The 18822-nt window shown below is 46.8% G+C and overlaps 1 protein-coding gene across 1 annotated transcript in view; it reads left to right on the plus strand.

Annotated features, from left to right (window-relative positions):
- TUBD1 (tubulin delta 1) overlaps nucleotides 1-18822 on the plus strand; it is a 900711-nt gene that overhangs the window by 771956 nt on the left and 109933 nt on the right. The window contains exon 8 of the mRNA XM_069615108.1: nucleotides 2267-2365. Coding sequence (XP_069471209.1) covers nucleotides 2267-2340 — 74 coding nt within the window. The 3' untranslated portion in view covers nucleotides 2341-2365. The remainder of the gene's footprint in view (nucleotides 1-2266; nucleotides 2366-18822) is intronic.

The raw sequence follows: 18822 nt of genomic DNA on the forward strand, positions 1-18822 counted from the left end.
AGTCGGGGCCTGCTGGCAGGTGCCTGTCAATGGGGGTGGGGTAGAGGGACATGAGTCCGGGCCTGCTGGCAGGTGCCCGTCAATGGGGGTGGGGTGGAGGGACATGAGTTGGGACCTGCTGGCAGGTTGCCGTCGCTGGGGGTGGAGTGGAGGGACATGAGTCGGGGCCTGCTGGCAGGTTGTCATCAATGGGGGTGGGGTGGGGGGGACATGTGTTGGGGCTCCCAAGTGCATGGTGCCATGTGGCCTGCCTGTGGGGCATGGTCAGAGTGGATGGGCTGCCTGCAGGGCATGGGGAGGGTGGATGGGCTGCCTGCGGGGCATGGGGGGGGCGGGAGGGGCACACCCGGGAGGCCCCACACTGCCAAATGGAGTGTGAAACTCCTCACGCACACCCGTAATACACCTACCCTGCTCGGGCCAGGCCAATCGCTTGTAAAACTCCCCGCGCACCCCTTGGACTATGCGTAACCTGCTTGCGCCAGGCCAATCGCATGTAAAACTCCCTGCGCACCCCTCGGAATACGCGTATCCTGCTCGCGCCAGCAGAATCCGCTGTAAAGCACACTTGTGTACCCCCTTATTCGCGCACCCGTGTGGTGAGGAGCCACATGCACCCCCTGCAGGCAGACCACACCACAGGGGAGACCCCTACAACCCTGGACATGCCCCACAGACAGCCCATCCACCATGACCATGCCCCGCAGCCAGACCATCCACCCTCCCCATGCCCCAAAGGCAACCCATCCACCCTCCCCATGCCCCGCAGCCAGTCCACAGAATTTGCCTGACACGAGCGGGGTACGCATATTCGGAGGGGTATGCAGGGAGATTTGCATGCGATTCTGCTGGCGTGAGCGGGGTATGTGTATTCCGAGGGGTGTGTGGGGAGTTTTACACGCGATTGGCCTGGCATGAGCGGGGTACGCGTATTCTGAGGGGTGCGTGGGGAGTTTTACACGCGATTAGCCTGGCGCAAGCGGGGTACGCGTATTCCGAGGGTGCATGGGGAGTTTTACACTCGATTGGCCTGGCGTGAGCGGGGTACGCGTATTCAGATGGGTGCGCAGAGAGTTTTACACGTGATTGGCCTGGCGCAAGCAGGGTACACGTATTCCGAGGGGTGCGCGGGGAGTTTTACACGCGATTGGCCTGGCGCCAGCAGGGTATGCGTATTCCGAGGGGTGCGCAAGGAGTTTTACACGCGATTGGGTTCTCGCATGAGGGCTGAGTGGCGTTTTTAGCGCATTTTCGTTGTTGGGGGCTGAATGCTGGTCCACTGGCCTTTGCGCCATGTAGGGGATTTGTGCAGATGGTTTTGGCGCACGGGCGGGTTTGGGGGCGTATCTGCCGTTGCTGCAGGGTCGCTGCGTCACGGCTGGTTATGGATGTACGAATCCATGAATACACTGTGCGTCAAAATGGGTTTTGGCGCACGTGGCTGGCGCAAGCTGGCGCACGCTCCCTCTATGCGCCAGCTGCGTGCGCCACTTCTGCACTTGATTCCATGAATTACCCCCATAATCGCTTACCATCCAACACTCTAGGTGGGTCAATAATGCCTTGGCAAATATATTCCCACCCGCGTCCAGCAACGATATTGGGCGGTAATTACCGGGATCTTGTATATAGCCCTTTTTGTGTAATGGAACAATTTCGGTCTGGTTCCACAATTGCGGGACAAGGTTTGCTACCAGGGCGGCATTGAAGAGCTTTGTGAGGTATGGGGACCAAATTAGAAGTTCGGCTTTGTAAAAATCCTGTGGCACCTTATCTGGACATTTTTTTAGTTTTTGGGCTGTTAAGTGCAGCAGTAACTTCGCCCAATGAAAAAATAAGAGGATCTCCCATGGTAGTCTCCATGCATAAATAGCAAATGTGGCCCACGCCTCCTGGAGGCAAATTATCTTATAGCATCTAAAACAATCCAGCCACTGACATTCCATCATGTTCCTAGTAAACCCGGTGATATTCCAGGACAGAAATTGCCGTTAAATGCAGGATGTTTCCAGGCACCATTGTAAACTACAATTCATGCAAACCAAGCATGGTCAGTGGAGCTTTGGGACATGCCCCCTTGCTTTCCTAATCCCCGGAAGCCTTACTTTCATTAGAGCGGGAGCTAGAGGCAAACAGAGACTGGCAGCGCTTTGCCAAAGCACTAAGTGTATTGTTATCCACTTTTTGTAAGTTTTCAATAGCAGCTGTTACCGAAAACCTCCCCGAGCATGACATAGGGGCCTTACATGTTTTTGAACTTCCCCAGGGTCTCACCTTGCATCATCCACAGCCTGCCTCACTGATGCAGACTGGCAGAAGCTTTGGACCAGAGGAAACTAGGACACAGGCTCGCCACACTGAAAAGGTACGTTTAAATAAAGGGGGGTAAAAACAGAGTGTTTTTGTGCCTGCATGCTGTGATTGTAACTTGTGTATGTGCAAGAGAATTTGACTGAGTGTGTGCACATGTGTTGGTGAGTGTTTGCGTGTGTGTGTTCATGTATATGTGAGGGGGCAGAACACGGTATCATGAGTGTGAGTGCTGCATTGGGTTTTACAGTGACATACTGGTATATATACTCTAGGCTACATCATTACAGTGTATTATGGTGGTAATACTGGAATATATTCTGGCACAGGCATCCTAGACATGTGCTTTATAGTAGCAGAGCTGGCATATATTGCAAACTGGTCAGCATCATGAAAGTATTAGCAAGTGCATGTTTTTTTTTTGTGTCTTTGTATATTTTATTTTTACCGGCATGGCTACCCCCAAACCCGGGTCCGGGTACCAAAAAATGGGAATTACTGGGCCATTCCGACATTTGCGGGCCCGGTAATTCCCATTTTCGGGACTCGGACCCAGTATGTCCCCATTCCCATTTGAGCCCCCATAGGGCTCAATGGGAATGGGGAGGATGCTAACAACGGTCCCGTTAATGATGGGACCGTGTTAGCATCCTGGTCTGCTCGCGGGTGCCGCTTTGGACATCTGGTCTGACCAAGCATCCAGTGCGGCACGCGCGAGCAAACTCATAATTTTGCGGCGAGGTAACAACGCCGCCGGTAGCACTACCGGTGCCGTTGTTGCCTCACCGCAACACTTGTAATGAGGCCCATTGATTTTATTAAGTTTGTTGAAGGTGCTAATGTTAATGTAACACGGGTATAATGCTGTGCTGCAGATAGCATTGCATTGATAAGAGCAGACCCATCTAACTTTCTAAAGATGGGGTATGACCCAAATGCCAAGTATTGCGCCAGTGGTGTGCGAGCTGGAAGGGGCTTAATTGGGCAGCATGCTGATCTTAAAATAACTACTAATATCCAAGGCAGACTGGTGACGAGAGAGTGCTCAAATGATAATATAGTAATAGTTTGTCATTTATATAGTGCCTTTATCCAAATGGTATGGCCTCAATGTGCTTTGTGGTTGGAATTACCTCGAGGGACTGAAGTCCAAGGCATGGAAAAATTGTCAGAAAGATTAGAATGCGTGTGTGCATTTCGCCAAGGTAAGGAGCTAGGTGTTGATGGGTGCTGAAGTGGTCAGGAGAAAGCACGAGTGCAAGAGACTCAAATTATGTGTCCAGCTAGAGCACATTTTTGTCGTAGATTGTCACTGCATTCTGATGGCAGAGGTGTTGTGCGTTGTGTTATCTGGTGCATGGAGTGCCTGTGTGTTAGGTAGTTGTGCCTATGGCCAGTGTCTACCGAAGGGGTACGTGAATACGTCCCTTGAAGCTCTGAAAGGGGGCTTATGCCTGCTGTAGCTGTTTAGTCAGTCAGATCTTCTGTATAACAGCCGGATTCCCCTAGAAACCTTTCAGTGTAATAGAAAGTCTATCCACAGAAACTTCAAGGCAGTAGATAGGATATCCTTGCATAGCTGCTGTATGCCCTGCGATGGTCACCTCATGAACCCTCTTGGTGCAATCAGTCAAACTGTCCATGTGGGTTCTCCACATGCAATTAAACAGGCTACCATTATAACGGTGTAGGCATGCAGGCTGTCAAACGAATATATTCTCGGTACAGAACAGTCCAACATAACAGACATCCATTCTGCCCCGACAGTTGACCTTACCATGCTCTTTTGCAATACTTTGGAAGGCATTGCAGTGTGGCATGGATCTGTTGATGTCCATGGCCGTGCCAAGGCCTGGGTTGAACAGAAGTGGGTGTGAGAAATGGGGGAGAAGTTCAGGATGCTGAAGGGAATATATTATAAGTTACTCTCCCCCCATAGTCGCCTTTCCTCCATTCTGTATGGGCGTCCCTCACTTGGGATGGGAAACTGAACACTTTTCACCAGAAAATAATGGGCTTCATTACGACCCTGCCGGTCCGGAAAGAATGGTGGTGGTAAATCCGCCACCACCGTTCTTTCCGGACTGGCTGATTAAGAGTCCTGCAGGTGGCAGGTGTCACTCCCGCCAGGTCTGACCTGGCGGGTTTAACACCACCCTCCTGCAGGCAGACATGGCAACACTGGCTCTGTCATAGACGGAGCCAGTGTTTCCCTGGTCCCCATCCCCATGGAGTCCTATTGGACTCCATAGGAATGGGGATTTGCCGATTTCCGCCTCCGGAATTACCGGGTCACCGGAGTTGTAATGCCCCAGTGATTCTGGCAATCACGGAAGCGGAATGGTAGTACGAGTCTGGCGGTAACCTGCCGGAATTTCCGGCACGGTTACCGCCAGACTCATAATGAGGCCCAATGTCTTCCACTCTAAATTTAGATGGGGCGTGGCCCTGGGAGCATGCGCTCCCCTGACTCCACCCACTGGTGCACTCCTCAGTCCATTTGATGCATCAGCAATATTACAATTGCCTAATGGGGCAGGTTTATTACGGGGGAGGATGGAGGGATGTATGGAGGAAAGGGGACTATGGACTAGGAGTATGTTAGTCACTACGGTGAGTAACTTATAATTACTCCTATGTCCCCATCACCTTTCCTCCATACTGTATGGGCGATTACAACTGAATGCAGCCCTGGGGAGGAGGGTTGCCCCTTGATGAAAACAAGTATTTCAAAACTGCCTGACCAAATGCTGCGTCCGACCTGGCGCTGGCATCCAGCAGTAGTGCTTGCAAAAGGCTGATGGCGAAGCCCAAGTAGCCGGATCGTCTGCCATGCAACTTGTCTTTGGAAAGCCACAGCTGTGGCCTTTGCTCTGATGGCGTGGGCATGCATGTTTGCTGGTAAAGGTCTGTTATGCCCCTCATACGCCTCCTTGATGGCCATCACCATCATCCTTGCTATGGAAGCCTTGGAGGCTTGACAGCCCGGTTTGACTCGCCAAAAGTAATGAACAATTTACGGAAGCTCTTCATCCTGAGTATGCCTGACATCCAGACAGCACAATACCTTTTGAGCCTCATCCTTTGGGTCTGCAAAGAATGTTGGGAGTACTATCTCCTTGTTAATGTGGAAGGAGGAAATGACCTTAGGGAGAAAGGCAGAGTGCGTCCTGAGCACCACCTTGTCCTGGTGAAATGTATACAGCTCTGAAGCTACCAAGGCCTGAATTTCACTGATCTGGTGTGCAGATGTAAGGCCAACCAATAGGGCAGTCTTGATAGTGACCAGCCTGATGTCTGCCAATGCCATGGGTCATATACCAGATGTGGACGTTTGACCGGAGGATATAGTCGTGTCAGACCTGCCACATGCCTTTTAACCACTGGGTTTGCAGAGGTGAAAATGTTGTCTGCGGAGTTCTTGTATGCCCCTATGGTCACCAGATACGTACGGCAGGTGTCTACATGTACACCTGAGTGGGCCAGATGCACCGAGAAGGACAGCACATCGTCCAGTGAGCACGTCAGGGGGTCAATCTTGTTGGTCTTGGCCCAGTGACAGAACCTCATCCACTTGCACCTGTATTGACTCCTGGTGGAGTTGCGTCTTGCCCCCTGTATGATAGCCATATTGTCCTGTGACAAGTGCAAATGCTTCAGAGTGATCTGTTCAGGAACCAAGCTGCCAGGGCTAACTTCTGCAGAGTGGGGTGAACCACTGTGCTCTCCTGCTGGGATATTAAGTGGGCTTGTCCCAACCAGAGGCGTACCGGGGGCTGATCTGTTTCTCCCCTCGACCGAGAAGCAAGGTCTTGCCGGCCACCATGGGGCTATCAGGATGAGCCGAAGGCCCCATGACTCCCTGACCTTGCAGGTGACCATGTGAATCAGCAGAGTGGAGGGAAAGGAGTATGCATTCATATTGTTCCACAGAGTCTGCAATGCATCCCCCAGCGATCCTCTGCCTTGGCCCAGTCATGACACAAACTGATGGCATCTCCTGTTGCTCACGTTCACGAAGAGGTCAACCCGGGGGTGACAGCACCTGTCAGAGATCCCGCTGAGGACCTCCTCGTTCAACTGTCACTCGTAGTTGTCGATACCCAGCCTGCTGAGCCTTTCCGCTTCCAAGTTGGATTCCCCCAGAAGATGGCCTGCTGACAAATAAAGGCTGTTTGTCAGTGCCCACTCTCAAATGTCGATGGACAGCCTGCTGAGAGGAGGGGACCTGGTACCTCCCTGCTTGTTGATGGTGCAGGTGGAGCTGTCTGTCTGTATGCAGACTGACTTGCTGCTGATAATGGGGAGGAATCCCTTGAGAGCCAGCCAGATGGCCATCATCTCAAGCCATTTGATATCTTCCAGCTGTTCCTGCCCTGACCATGTGCCATGGAAACTTGGATTGCCCAGTCTAGCCCCCTATCCCTCCAGGGATGAGTCTGTGGTAATGGTGATCTCCGGAGAGGGTTGCCGGAATGGTCTGCCCGCTACCAGGTTGGTCTCTGCACACCAACACCCCAGGTCTGGGTGTAGGTGTTGTGGTATGCTGTCTAGAGCTGCCTGGGAGCCCGTCTCCTGATTCCAAGAGGATGAGAAATGCAGCTGCATCTTCCTCATCTTGAGTCTCGTGTGTGGCACAGCCAGGAGACAAGCTGCCATTATTCCGAGCAGGTGCTGGTACCACCATGTTGAGGTCGCTGATCTGCCTCATGGCCTTCTTGATCGCTGTGATCTTGTCTGCTGAGGGGAAAATCCTCTCTGCCCTTGTATCCCAAATCAGCCCCAGGAAAGGTAAAGACTGGGTGGGGAGTAACTGTGACTTCTTGAGGTTGATGGAGAACCCCAGATCGTATAGCATGTGAATGAGTGCTGAAGCTGTGTGACCTACTGACTCTGGAGACTCTGCTCGGATGAGCCGGTCATCGAGGTATGGATAAAGTTGGTTGCATTCTGCCCTGAGCAGAGCTGCTACCGAGTTCATTAACCTTGGAAATACCTTTGGGGCTAAGTTGAGGCCAAAGGGAAGGACCTTGTACTGAAAATGGAAGCCCATGATCCTGAACCTCAGGAAGGAACGATGGAGCTCCCAACCAAATGGGGACATATAGGCAAGCATCCTTCAGATCCAGGGAGTACATCCAGTCTTCCCCCCACAGAGTTTCCACAATAAGAGCTGGAGTAACCATCTTGAACTTTTGAAGTGGTAGGGAAAGGTTCAAGGAAGAAAGGTCTAGAACAACTTGCAGGCCAGCCTGGTTCTTCCTCTGAATGGCGAATATTTGGGAATAGAAGCCCATGCTTGGTTGCAAAGCTGGAACCTCTGCCACTTCCTGAGCCGTGATGAGCAAGCAATTTAACACTAATAGAGTTGTCGTCCCAATCGGTGGGAGTGGAGGGGAGGAAAGAGGAAATAGAGGGATTGGCCGGCAGAAGCCCATGGAGACTACAGAGAGGATCTATGGGTCAGTGAACCTTGCCTGCAATTAACAGAAGTGCAGGGCAAGCCTGTCCCCCACCGGAGACTCGTGGATCTGGATGACGTCATAACATTTTGGCCTCTGAGGCTGGTGGCTGGGAGGGCGACTGGAAAAACCCCTTGAGGAAGGATTTGTGCTGCCTGTGCCTGTGTTAGCTAGGAGGCCGATCCGGCTGTCTGGCGCGTCGCTCCTGAAAACTCTTGAAGCCAGCAAAGGTACGTGCTCTATCCGAGCGCTGGTGTCTCTGGGCCTTGGGTGCTGACTTTGTCCGGATTGACAAGGATTTAGCTGTCTGAGCGCTATTTTTCTATTTGTCAAGTTCCTCGTCCGTAGTCGAGCGGAACAAGTGCCCCCCCCCTTCAAATGGCACATCTAAAATGTGCTCCTGCACATCAGAGTTACATTTGGTCACCTTGAGCCAAGCCTTGAGTTAAGCCATCCTCCTCATATCGGCGGCGATACAGATCGCTCTACTTGCTGTGTCGAAGTGAGGCACTGTAGACTTCATGATGTCTTGGGCCACAATTTTGGCCTCCTCCAATCCAGCCTTGAAGCACGCCTAACTTTCACTGGGAGCTCTGCAAGGAAGTCCGCAATCTCCCTCCACAGCTTCTGTTTTACTGCTGCCAGCATAGCAGCCGCGTTGGCCTGGCGCAGATGAAGTGTGGCATTAGAGTAGATATCTTTGCTGTATGATTCCAACAGCTTTTCCTCCTTCCCGAGGAGAGCTGATGTTGGAGCAGCTGATAAAGAGTGTGGCTTGGAGTAGAGGGAGGCCGCAGCTATAACTGCTGAATGCGGTTGAGGGTGCACCGACAGAATGAGGGAGTCCCCCTCTGCCTGCCTATACTTGCCTTCCAGCTGTTTATTGGCAGGCAGCGTAGAGTGCGGTTTAAGCCATCCCTTCTTGTCAAGGGATTCTACATCCTTTTGCAGAGGGATTCCTGTTCTTGTGGTCGGACGGATGGTCAGTACTTCCGCCAGAACACCCGCCTCAGATTGCTCGACTTGAGACTGCAGAATCCCCAGGTATTGGTGGTGGAGGAGGAGATGGAGAGAGAGGTTGAGAGAAAGGGAGGGCCAGGCATCTGGTTTCTTAAGCGCCAGTCTGCATCTCTATTCTGGGATGTGTGTGGCATGATGGAGTGAAAGCTGCAATGGGACTTGATGGTAGAGAGCACCTAGTGGCCATGGTGAAGTGTGTGAGAGGGGCTGGGCTGAAAGACTCACCTGTGGTCAGGAAACTGTGTGGGTTCAACAATAAGTACGAGCTCCTGAAGGGAAGATAGAATAGAGGAGAAAGCTACCTAAAATGCAGCTAGATTCAAAGGAGTACAGAAGCCTAATATGCATCTAGATTCAGAATGTAAAACAGTACATAAAATGCAGCTAGATTCAAAAGTGAAACAGTATCTAAAATGCAGTTGGATTTAAGATGAGTACTGTGAGAAACCTGAAGGTGTCTCACCCGCTAGTCCCCAGGGATCTGTCATCAAGGTTGCCAAGACACAGCCACCGGTTTAGGATCCAGTTCCCTGGGGTGGACCAGTGGGGGAGGATCACCTGGATGAGGGATTTTCAGGGAGTGGAAGTGGGACACCATTGCGTGAGACACGGTAGCCCTTTCCTTGTAACACCTTTTCCTCATCCTACCAGGTAGGATACCTAGGAACACAACCCCCCCCCTTTCCCGACACAAACACTTTCTCAGACATTTGACTGTGAGTGACAATGGACTAACAGCAGAGTCGTATACCTGACATGTCTCAACACTATGGTCAGACAAGGTCAGGCAATTACGGATCATTACACACACCTGACTTCCATCAGACTTCCCCAAACGGATAAAAGGCGGAGCATGAAAACATACTGAAAGCGAGGCAAAATACACGAGGAAACAGCAGTTCCAAGATGGCAATTTAATACAAGGAGAAGGACGGCAAGACCATAGAGGGTTGCAAGGAGGGAGGTACCCTTGACCTGTAAATAAGAAACGGAAGACCAGGAACTAAGGCTGATCAAACCTGCAGAGTGTGTTGGAGGTACCCGGGGCTCTCCTGTGTCGATAACCAACGCGGGGAGGAACGATTACCGCTGTGGTACTGTTTTTGGCTCCTACATGAAAGCAGTGTCAGAAAAGACAGTACAGCCAATGAGTCAGAGAGACTCCAAACAAGCTTGTGTTTTGAACCAAGGTTGCAAGCGGCAACATTGTATAAAGAGAACAGTGTGTGAGTCCTTTGGGATAAGCAACGCAAATACAATTGGAAGCCAAAGGACATAGTTGAACTTTATAACTGAACTTTGGGAGGCCAAGAAAAGATACCATACACAGAGTGGTCCGGTGCCACATGGGTGCTCATTCGAAAGTCTCTGTTAGGTATCCAACTGATGCTGAGTGTGAGAGAAATAAATATTGAGATCGAAGTGGTCATGCAACGGGTCAAGCTAAACCCTGTGCACATTCGAAAGTCTTCGATAGTTTAATGTTTGCTACAATTGGTCCGAGCATGGCTGAGGGAGACTAATTGAATGAAAAATAATACTCTGAACCTTGTTTTTGATCTAACCCCAAAAGAGGGGGATCCAACATTAAACTTTTGTTTTGAAAAAGGATCTGAGCCCAGCTGAGGGGCTCCAGGGTGAACATCCACATTGAATACTGAGAAAAAAGGAAAAGAACGTTGCGCGTTCCTTTTGGTACAGCAGGCCCTCTGCGTCAAGAGTCTTGCAAGAAGTAGAGAGACTTGGACTCAGAAGGTCCTGAACTGGGAAAATTGAACCGTTTCCTTGTGTCGCAGAAGCCAGAGTGTGTGCTTTGCTCGAGTGACCCGCCTTGCCCCGTTCTGAAAACGTGGGGAAGGTGGGCCAATGGCCAGAGCGTCCTGACATATTAGTTTGTGAACCCTTCCTTCTTTTTCATGAACATTACCCACCATTATTTGTAAATTAGTGGTAAGGATTGGCAATAGGTTTTTTAGTATAGGCCCTTTTATTTTTGACAAGACTCCAGTACGTTTGCATTATTATATAGATTTAGATTTAGATAGGCGATTATCACACCCTTGTGCAAGTTCAATAAATACCATTGAACTGTGGTCGCTCGTGCCTGTTTTACTGTTACCATGCCTTCCCTACAGTACAGAACCTTAAACGGCAGCTAGATTCAGAATGTGAAACAGTACAGAAAAACAGCTAGATTCAAAAGTGAAATGGTACCCAAAATGCAGCTAGATTCTAAAGAGTACAGAAACCTAATATGCAGCTATATTCAGAATGTAAAACAATACCTAAAATGCAGCTAGATTCAAAGTTAGTACAGACTCTAGGTGTACAGAAACATGAGTTGCAGAGGTTGTACAATAAGGAGGTAGTCCCTGAGATACAGCTACAATCAGAGCACAAAACTGATCCACTGCACCAGATTTAGAGCATTAATGGAAGTAGATTGAATAGTAGCTATGATCGAGAAAGAGTACAGCTTTAATGAACAAAATAAGTGGGTTCTTAACTTTGTTTTTGCAGATGGATTTCTGGCTTAGGCGCCCCATGGTGAATAGGGGCAAACAGGGAATTTTGAGTTGCCCTTCTCTGGCTGCCCTGGGGAATCCCTTGAAAAGGAAAGTTCTGGTTGCTAGGGCCGGTGGAGGGCCAATGGGAACCGAGGAAGGGTGGGCCAAGACACACTAGTAAACGCTGGCAAAACCCACTAATGGAGGCTGCAAGTTCAAGCAAAAAATACAAAAAACAAGAAGAGATCCCGAGGCTGCTGCCTACTTACTCTTCCGAGCTGCGTTAAGCAAATGGGGTTGTACATGAATGGGACTGGCTGTCAGGGTTTTTGCCAATTAACCCTTCAAACATACCAATCTACGGAATACTTACCTGCAATACACAGGGTCATAACCATTTCACATGCACTACATGCTCCTTAAACACTCTATTGCAGAGGACAATTGTTCAGAAGTAGCAGAAATACCAGGTGACGTTGATGTTAATAATCGTGGAAATAGGGTCACCTGGACTAATATACATCTAAATAAAGTCAGTGAGCAACTTGCCGTGCCAGATAAAAATTGGCATATGCAGCTGGAAAATATGACATCTAATGAAATAAAGGCGATGATTAAACAGTTTACCTCTGGTATTGGTGTATCTGACAGAAGATATTATGTGAAACAGGGATAATCAAATGAAAATGTTTATGATGTAGCAATCCGCGAGGCGACTCTAGGAAGGAGATTAGGCAAATGAAGAGAAAGGATGTGAACGAAGCAGAGAAGCCGCAGCTATTAGGAACATGTTTAAAAAGTGTACAAATTGGGTGAATAGATGGAGACGTTTGAGCAGAAATGCTCAGTGGCAAACTATATTCACAACTTTAAGAAGTGGAAACATGAAAACATGTGGAACGCATTAAAAACGGGTAAAGGCTGTGAAGCTGAAGTTGTAACTAACCCTGATTAGTGAGACGGTATGGTGTAAATACATCAAAGTAAATTATGTTAATGGCAGTATGCAGATATGCAAACCAGTAAATAATTATAAAGGTAGTATAAGAATGGAAAATTGTGTGGAAAACATTGCAATGGCTATTAGCCAATTAAAAAATTCCAGTACCCCTAGGCACGATGGCCTTGCCAATGCGTTGCTGAGGAGGGAACCTGAGATCTGGGCCTCAATATTAGCGATCTTACTTAATAGGGTTTGTGGGGAGGGAAGTACCCCAGAATCATGAAAACATGCAATGTTGATTTCGATTCATAAAAGAAAGCTCACAAATCATCACCCCAAATTACAAGTTAATATCATTGCTGGATATACCCGGGAAGCTATTTGCTACCTTCATGTTAAAAGAACTACAGTGCCTGGCGGAAACTGCACAACTGCTTAGTACATTTCAGACAGGATTCCGGGCAGGTTCTGCCATGACACATAATATATTATTAAATACGTGGATTGACAATGCATTGGGTAGTAACAGACCTCCAACATAAGTATTATTTGTGGATTTTAAAGCTGCATTTGATTCGGTGGACAGGTCCCGCTTTTGGTCAGAGCTGGAAAATTGGAATATCCCCAGAGGGTTGCTTAATCTCCTTATCCAATTACATGATGACACCTGTGTCCAGGTGAGATTGAGCAGCATGGCCGCCTGCATAGCAAATATCTCAACCGATCAAGATCTTAAACAGGGTTGCGTGTTGGCGCCTTTGCTTTTTAATCTTTACCCGGCGCATTTACCAGCCTGGTTTAGGATGATAAGAAATTGTCCCCCGAAGATTGCGCATGACCATGTTTCCTGGATCTCCTATGTTGAAGATGTCATCCGTGTTGATCATACGTTCATGAGGATGCAAAGATAACTAGGGGAACTGTGTGTTTACGTGCAGGAAAATAGGTTGGTTCTAAACAAAACAAATATATGTACTTTGGTAAGAAACGACGTCAGTCCCACCGAGTGGTTCTTGCTGAAGGTAAAATCGAGCAGGTGGACTCATAATTATTTGGGGATTCCTGTTAGTGCTGCTAAAACTATGCTGAGCTGATTGCAGCTAAAAATAAAAAAGCGATGGCCCTTGCAATATTGATTAAAGAATTTGCACGGGGAACTTCAGGCTATAGCTTGCTTGGAAGGGATAATATTGACTTATAAGCAGTGCTTTTGTCTTGCTGTGCTGTTCGGTCTGGAAGCTATTGCCTGCAAAATGTACTGCTGGCAAAAGATTGAGGGCACATTTTGTAGACGTATTCTGGGACTTCTTCAATGTAACCCCATGGAGGTGCTCTGATTGAAATTGGGATTTACCTTATTGGTGGGACAGTTTCTCATCAAACGGGGGTGCTTTATATAAAAGCTATGAAAAATCCATTATGTCCTCTTCTTAACCTAATGGGGACAGTAATAAAGTAGGACTCAGAGAAAAAGTTAAGAGACATTCAAAAGCTAAATGAAGTGGTGTTGCTAACTATTGGATGGTTCCCTGATTGGGATACAGAGTATTTTTTAACTCTTTATTTTGATTTAATCAACAAACATTGTATTAATAACACCAACTTGAGCTGTTATAAGTACCAAAAGAGGAACTCTTTAAGTTAAATAATCACATACAAAAAATAAAATAAACATGCCATAAAGGTTTTAAGAAAACGAATAAAACCTATAGCAGCCCAAAAAAACCAATGATTCAACTAACATGCAGAGAGACAACATAAACAACAAGACCTAAAATAAGCCACACAACATTCCCACAACCTCACACCTAACCCCTAAACAACTACTACATATTTACATTTCAGTACCCCAACCTACACTCACCCATGAAGATCATTAAAAGGCCCCCATAATTCCAAATACCCCATCCTTCTGGTTTTGCCTTACTAATTGAATTTTGGCAAAGCATGAAAGTGTTTGCATATCCAATAACCAATTCTCTATCAGAGGCTTCTTTCTTGTCTTTCACACCTTCATAATTTGCTTAGTTGACATCAGTAAAGCTTTATCAATCCAGCTCGATGAGTTGTATGCATTTTCGCATCTACCCTCAGTTTATAGAAGAATCACTGCCAAAGAAGTACGCGGAAAGGAGATATTTCCAGTTGCATCAATTCTGTCTAGTACATCCCTCCAGAAATCCATCACTCTATTGCATTCCTAAAGCATGTGTAACAATGTTCCCCTCATCTGTTGACAGTCCCAAGACAAATCATTATCCAACAAGCCCATCACACTCATCTGCACTGGAGTCCAATATACACGACCTAAAACTCATTGGTGAATATAACGCAACTTCAGATCCATCTTAGCTTTCACCACCGCACTCCAGACACCCTCCCATACTTTCACCGGGACATCCCTACCTAAATCTGTAGCCCAGGCTAATTGTAGTTTCTACCATGACTCCAGCATGTGATTCTCTGTTGGCATTACCTTAGTAAAAGTTGACACCATACAGGGTGGAGTTGCAAACAATTCACACACATTTTGGGCTTTCCAATCATTGCACATTTAGCATCTGCTGTCTTCCAACCATCAATTTCTCTAAAGCCGTATATCTCCCATACTCCCTATGACCCAGTCCATATTGCTCCACTAGCCCTGCAAAGGATATCATTCTTCCATCCCTCCAGACATCTTCAATTTTCAGAATACCTTTGTTGGCTCAATGTCACAATTATAGGGTGGTTGATATGATAACGCATCCTCAAAAGGACACTTCACTCAAAAGTCCTGGAACCGATTTATAATGGACGTTTCCCACAAGAGTGCGGCATGCAGGATAGTAAATCACCTGACAGGCCAGGGGCTTGAGTGAAAAGGCAGGAGCAGCAACCACAGAGCCAAGGGAACATAAAAAAATAAATAATACAACAATTCAGAAGAACAGCCCAATATGCTTGACCTTGATTACCACCTTCCCTCAATTACCCACTCTTACCTGCTGAGTGAAGGAGAAGGCTCGAAACCTACTTGCTGCCAAAAGGAATGTGACTGGAGCTTTAGATGTCTTGTTAGTGCTATAGAATCCCAAAAATCCCAAGAAAAGTCTGTGTAGAGCCACCTAACCCAAACGGCATGAGGGCGCACACTAATACAATGTTCAAAACAAATCCTGTTGTAAACAGCAGAGCATCCACAAGTAATCAGCAGAGCGTCCCCAAGTAATCCATAAGGAAAGAAAACCATGATCCACAAAAGTGACCAATGGTGTATTCAGGAGAGCATCCAAGAGGTCACCTGTAGTCCAAGGTAGAAGTGCTTATGGGTGTAGCAAAGTTCCTTGAAGGGTGCAGAGGAAAAAGGAGTGAATTCCAACAATCCTTAAAGAATGAGGCAGGACGTGATAGGAAGAAAAAAAAAATAGGACAAAGGGAGTTGAAAAGCACAGAAATGGAATGCCAGTCAGGCGAGTGTCGAACGTCTGAAAAGTAGCATTGCCACGCGAAATGGAAGTGGAAGCCAATAGCGTAATACATTATGGCTGAGCAGGAGGAAAGCCGTAGTTTCAAAAGTGGTCGCTAACCAGGGGATCCAGTGTAAGGATTGAAGCATCAGAGATCAAAGGGGCAGTTCCGGAATGCAGAAGTTCATATAAACACGCAGGGTCACAAAGCCAGAATAGAATCAAGAAAGCAGGAAGTATAGCACTCGCAAACTAAGTAGCACAATACTCTGTTAAGGGGCACCCGAGCCGCGGCTTGAAAGGATTAAATAACAAACCGTGTGAGGACGTAAAAGCATGCTACTTGCGTGTCACCTGAGCCCTATGGGGGATGATTTCTGGGAATTGTGGTCCTCTCACGAGCGCGGACCATAAGGCACTAGGAGAGACGCCAGGGCAATCTCCAGGTGTTATGAGGTATGCCCAGGTGCCACCACCTAGGACCCCTAGGCATGACACCAACTTCTCCAATTTCGCATTATGTTATTTAACTGTTAGCCTGGGTTATGCCAAATTGATGCTTCTCCATACATGAATAAACCTTGACCACACCCCAAAATCCACTCTACCACTATACCAAAGCGTTTTTTGTACCGGCCATAGTCTCCAGTTTGACCACAGATTCTGGCAGTTTTCCGAAGGAATATAAACTTTCTAAACAATAGGGCTTGAATCTATCCCTTTCTATTAATACTCAAAACGGTTCTGATCTCCTCCCCTCAATAAAATAACAAGAAGCCTTCTCAAGCAGAAATCCTCTGTGATAATTTTCTAAAACTAGATAACCAAAACCCCCCTCCCGAACTTTGCGAATCATAATGAAACGGTGGCCTTTTCCCTGCACCCCATAAAAAGTCCAAAAATACCCTCTCATTACGCTTAAACCCATTTTTAGTAAATTCAAAGGAAGTGATTATATGCAGTACACAACTTTGGCAGGAGCATCATGTTAATAGCATTTACCTTGGCCCAGATATTCAAAATGAAACAATCCCATTTACGAACGTCCCTTTGCAGTGTTTCAATCAATTTACCAATGTTAAAATCCACCATTTTCTTCGTATCATGTAAAAGGTAAACCCCCAAATATTGCACATATGAATTTGCCCATTGACAATTCTAATCATTTATGGCCCTCTTGGAAGGATTTTCTTTAAGTGGAAAGACGACAGCCTTCCCCCAATTACTTTTATGTCCAGACAGCAAACCTACCTCCTCTATCATGTGTTTCAAAAAGTTTCCCTCCTCCTTCTGGGTTGGCCAGTACAATGGTCATATCGTCAGCATATGCTAAAACTTTAAACTTCCATGTCTACCACATGCCAGCCACGAAGGCCCTGTTCTTGTCTTATATATGCAAGTAACAGTTCCAGGGCTATAGTAAAAAGAAAGGGTGAAAGCTCAATATTATTACCAAAGTTTGGCCGAGATTCCATACGGCAAAGCTCTAACAGCATTTAAGAATTGAGACCCAAACCACATTTCAAGCAGAGTGTAGTTTAAGAATGACCAATTTACACGATCAAAGGCTTTCTCAGAATCTAAAAAAATAAGCAACATCTCCTCTGCTTTCGAATCTGATAATCCTATAATATCTAATAAGGTCCTAATATTGTCATACCCCTGTCTGCCTCCCATGAATCCCACCTGTGAATAATCAATCAACTCTCCAATGTATTTAAGTAGCCGGGCAGCCAAGATTTTAGTAAACATTTTAACATCTACGTTTAAAAGTGAAATAGGACAAAAGTTACTACTTTGGTGGTATCTTTTCCTGACTTCGATATCAATGTAATAACTTCCTCTCTCATGGATGTTAATGTTAAAGGATATTTGTACCGTGCACTATCACCACCGCAGTGGTCCCCTGGCACTCTGGCGGCTCTGAAAAGGGAAGGTGGGTGAATTAGTGGGAACGAGCGGGAAAAGTGCAAGAGAGCAGTGATGTGCCGTTGGCAGCCTCAGCCCGGTTAACACTGTCCGCTGGGTTTGGGGTGCTTTCCGGTCAGTACCTGTAATGTGCTGTTGTGCGAGTCTATGTGTGGTTTGTTTTGTTGTTGCGGTGTAGTGAAGTTTGTACGGTTTGTTGTGCTGTAGGGTTCTGGTTGTGTTTGAACACTTGAATTAGAGTGGGATTTCTGTCATATATTGTGGTAACAGGCATAATACAATGTTGTACAATGCTCCAGTGCACTGTTTGGAGCCTGGCATTCATCAACTGGATTTTCTTCACAGAACCCATAGTAAATTGTATGGCTTTTTACCTCATTTTTATGGGACATCGTACTGAAAAATGCACCACTTCAACCCATTATTTAAAAACTATTATTGGGGAGCCTCCTCCCAAAATCCCCCAAGATTGGTTTTATCTCATTTGCTACTCTTGGTTGGTCAGAGATATTTAGGCAAACCATTCAGGCTACTCCAATCAAATGGTTTACATCTGCTACTATCCTGGGGTCATTTATAACAGAAGCACCCCATTAGGAATTCCAGCGTCTACTCCCTCAATACCAAAAGCTACCTCCACCAGTGAAAAGGAGTAATGCTCCTAACCAACAAAAGACTAGAGGACATGCATAAATAGACGTGGGTGTAATAGCTGCTGTGCATGTTTATTGTGAGAAAACCAACCCACAGAGGAAAACTCAATTTGCATACATTAGTGTTCAAACCTTGAACAATATGCCCCTGAATTAAAAATAAGGGTAGCAGTAGGACTGTGGAAGTCATACTTTCTTTATCTCGTCTTTACTTATGTTTCATTCTCCCTTTCTTTATTTTTGCAATACAGTTTAATTTCTAAAATTATTTGGTCAGTATAAAGCGTGCCTACATTTTTGGTAAATGAAACCCATTATTAAATAAATCATTGTATGTGTTTTCTTTTTCATTGTGTGGTTTCCACAAAACCATGGTCCTACATCAGCGACAACAAAAGGACTATTGATAACCATAGTTTCTCAATTATCCCAAAAAGCTGAGACATCTCCCACAATCTGCTGTGTTTAAGGAACAATCCCCTACTACGAGTGCCAGCATGCAATATGCAAACCTAGGGGCATTGTGATGAAATGAGTACTGCTCTGCAG

The sequence above is a fragment of the Ambystoma mexicanum genome, chromosome 9, assembly GCF_040938575.1.
Source record: "Ambystoma mexicanum isolate Mex_15411 chromosome 9, UKY_AmexF1_1, whole genome shotgun sequence".
Lineage (NCBI taxonomy): Eukaryota > Metazoa > Chordata > Amphibia > Caudata > Ambystomatidae > Ambystoma > Ambystoma mexicanum.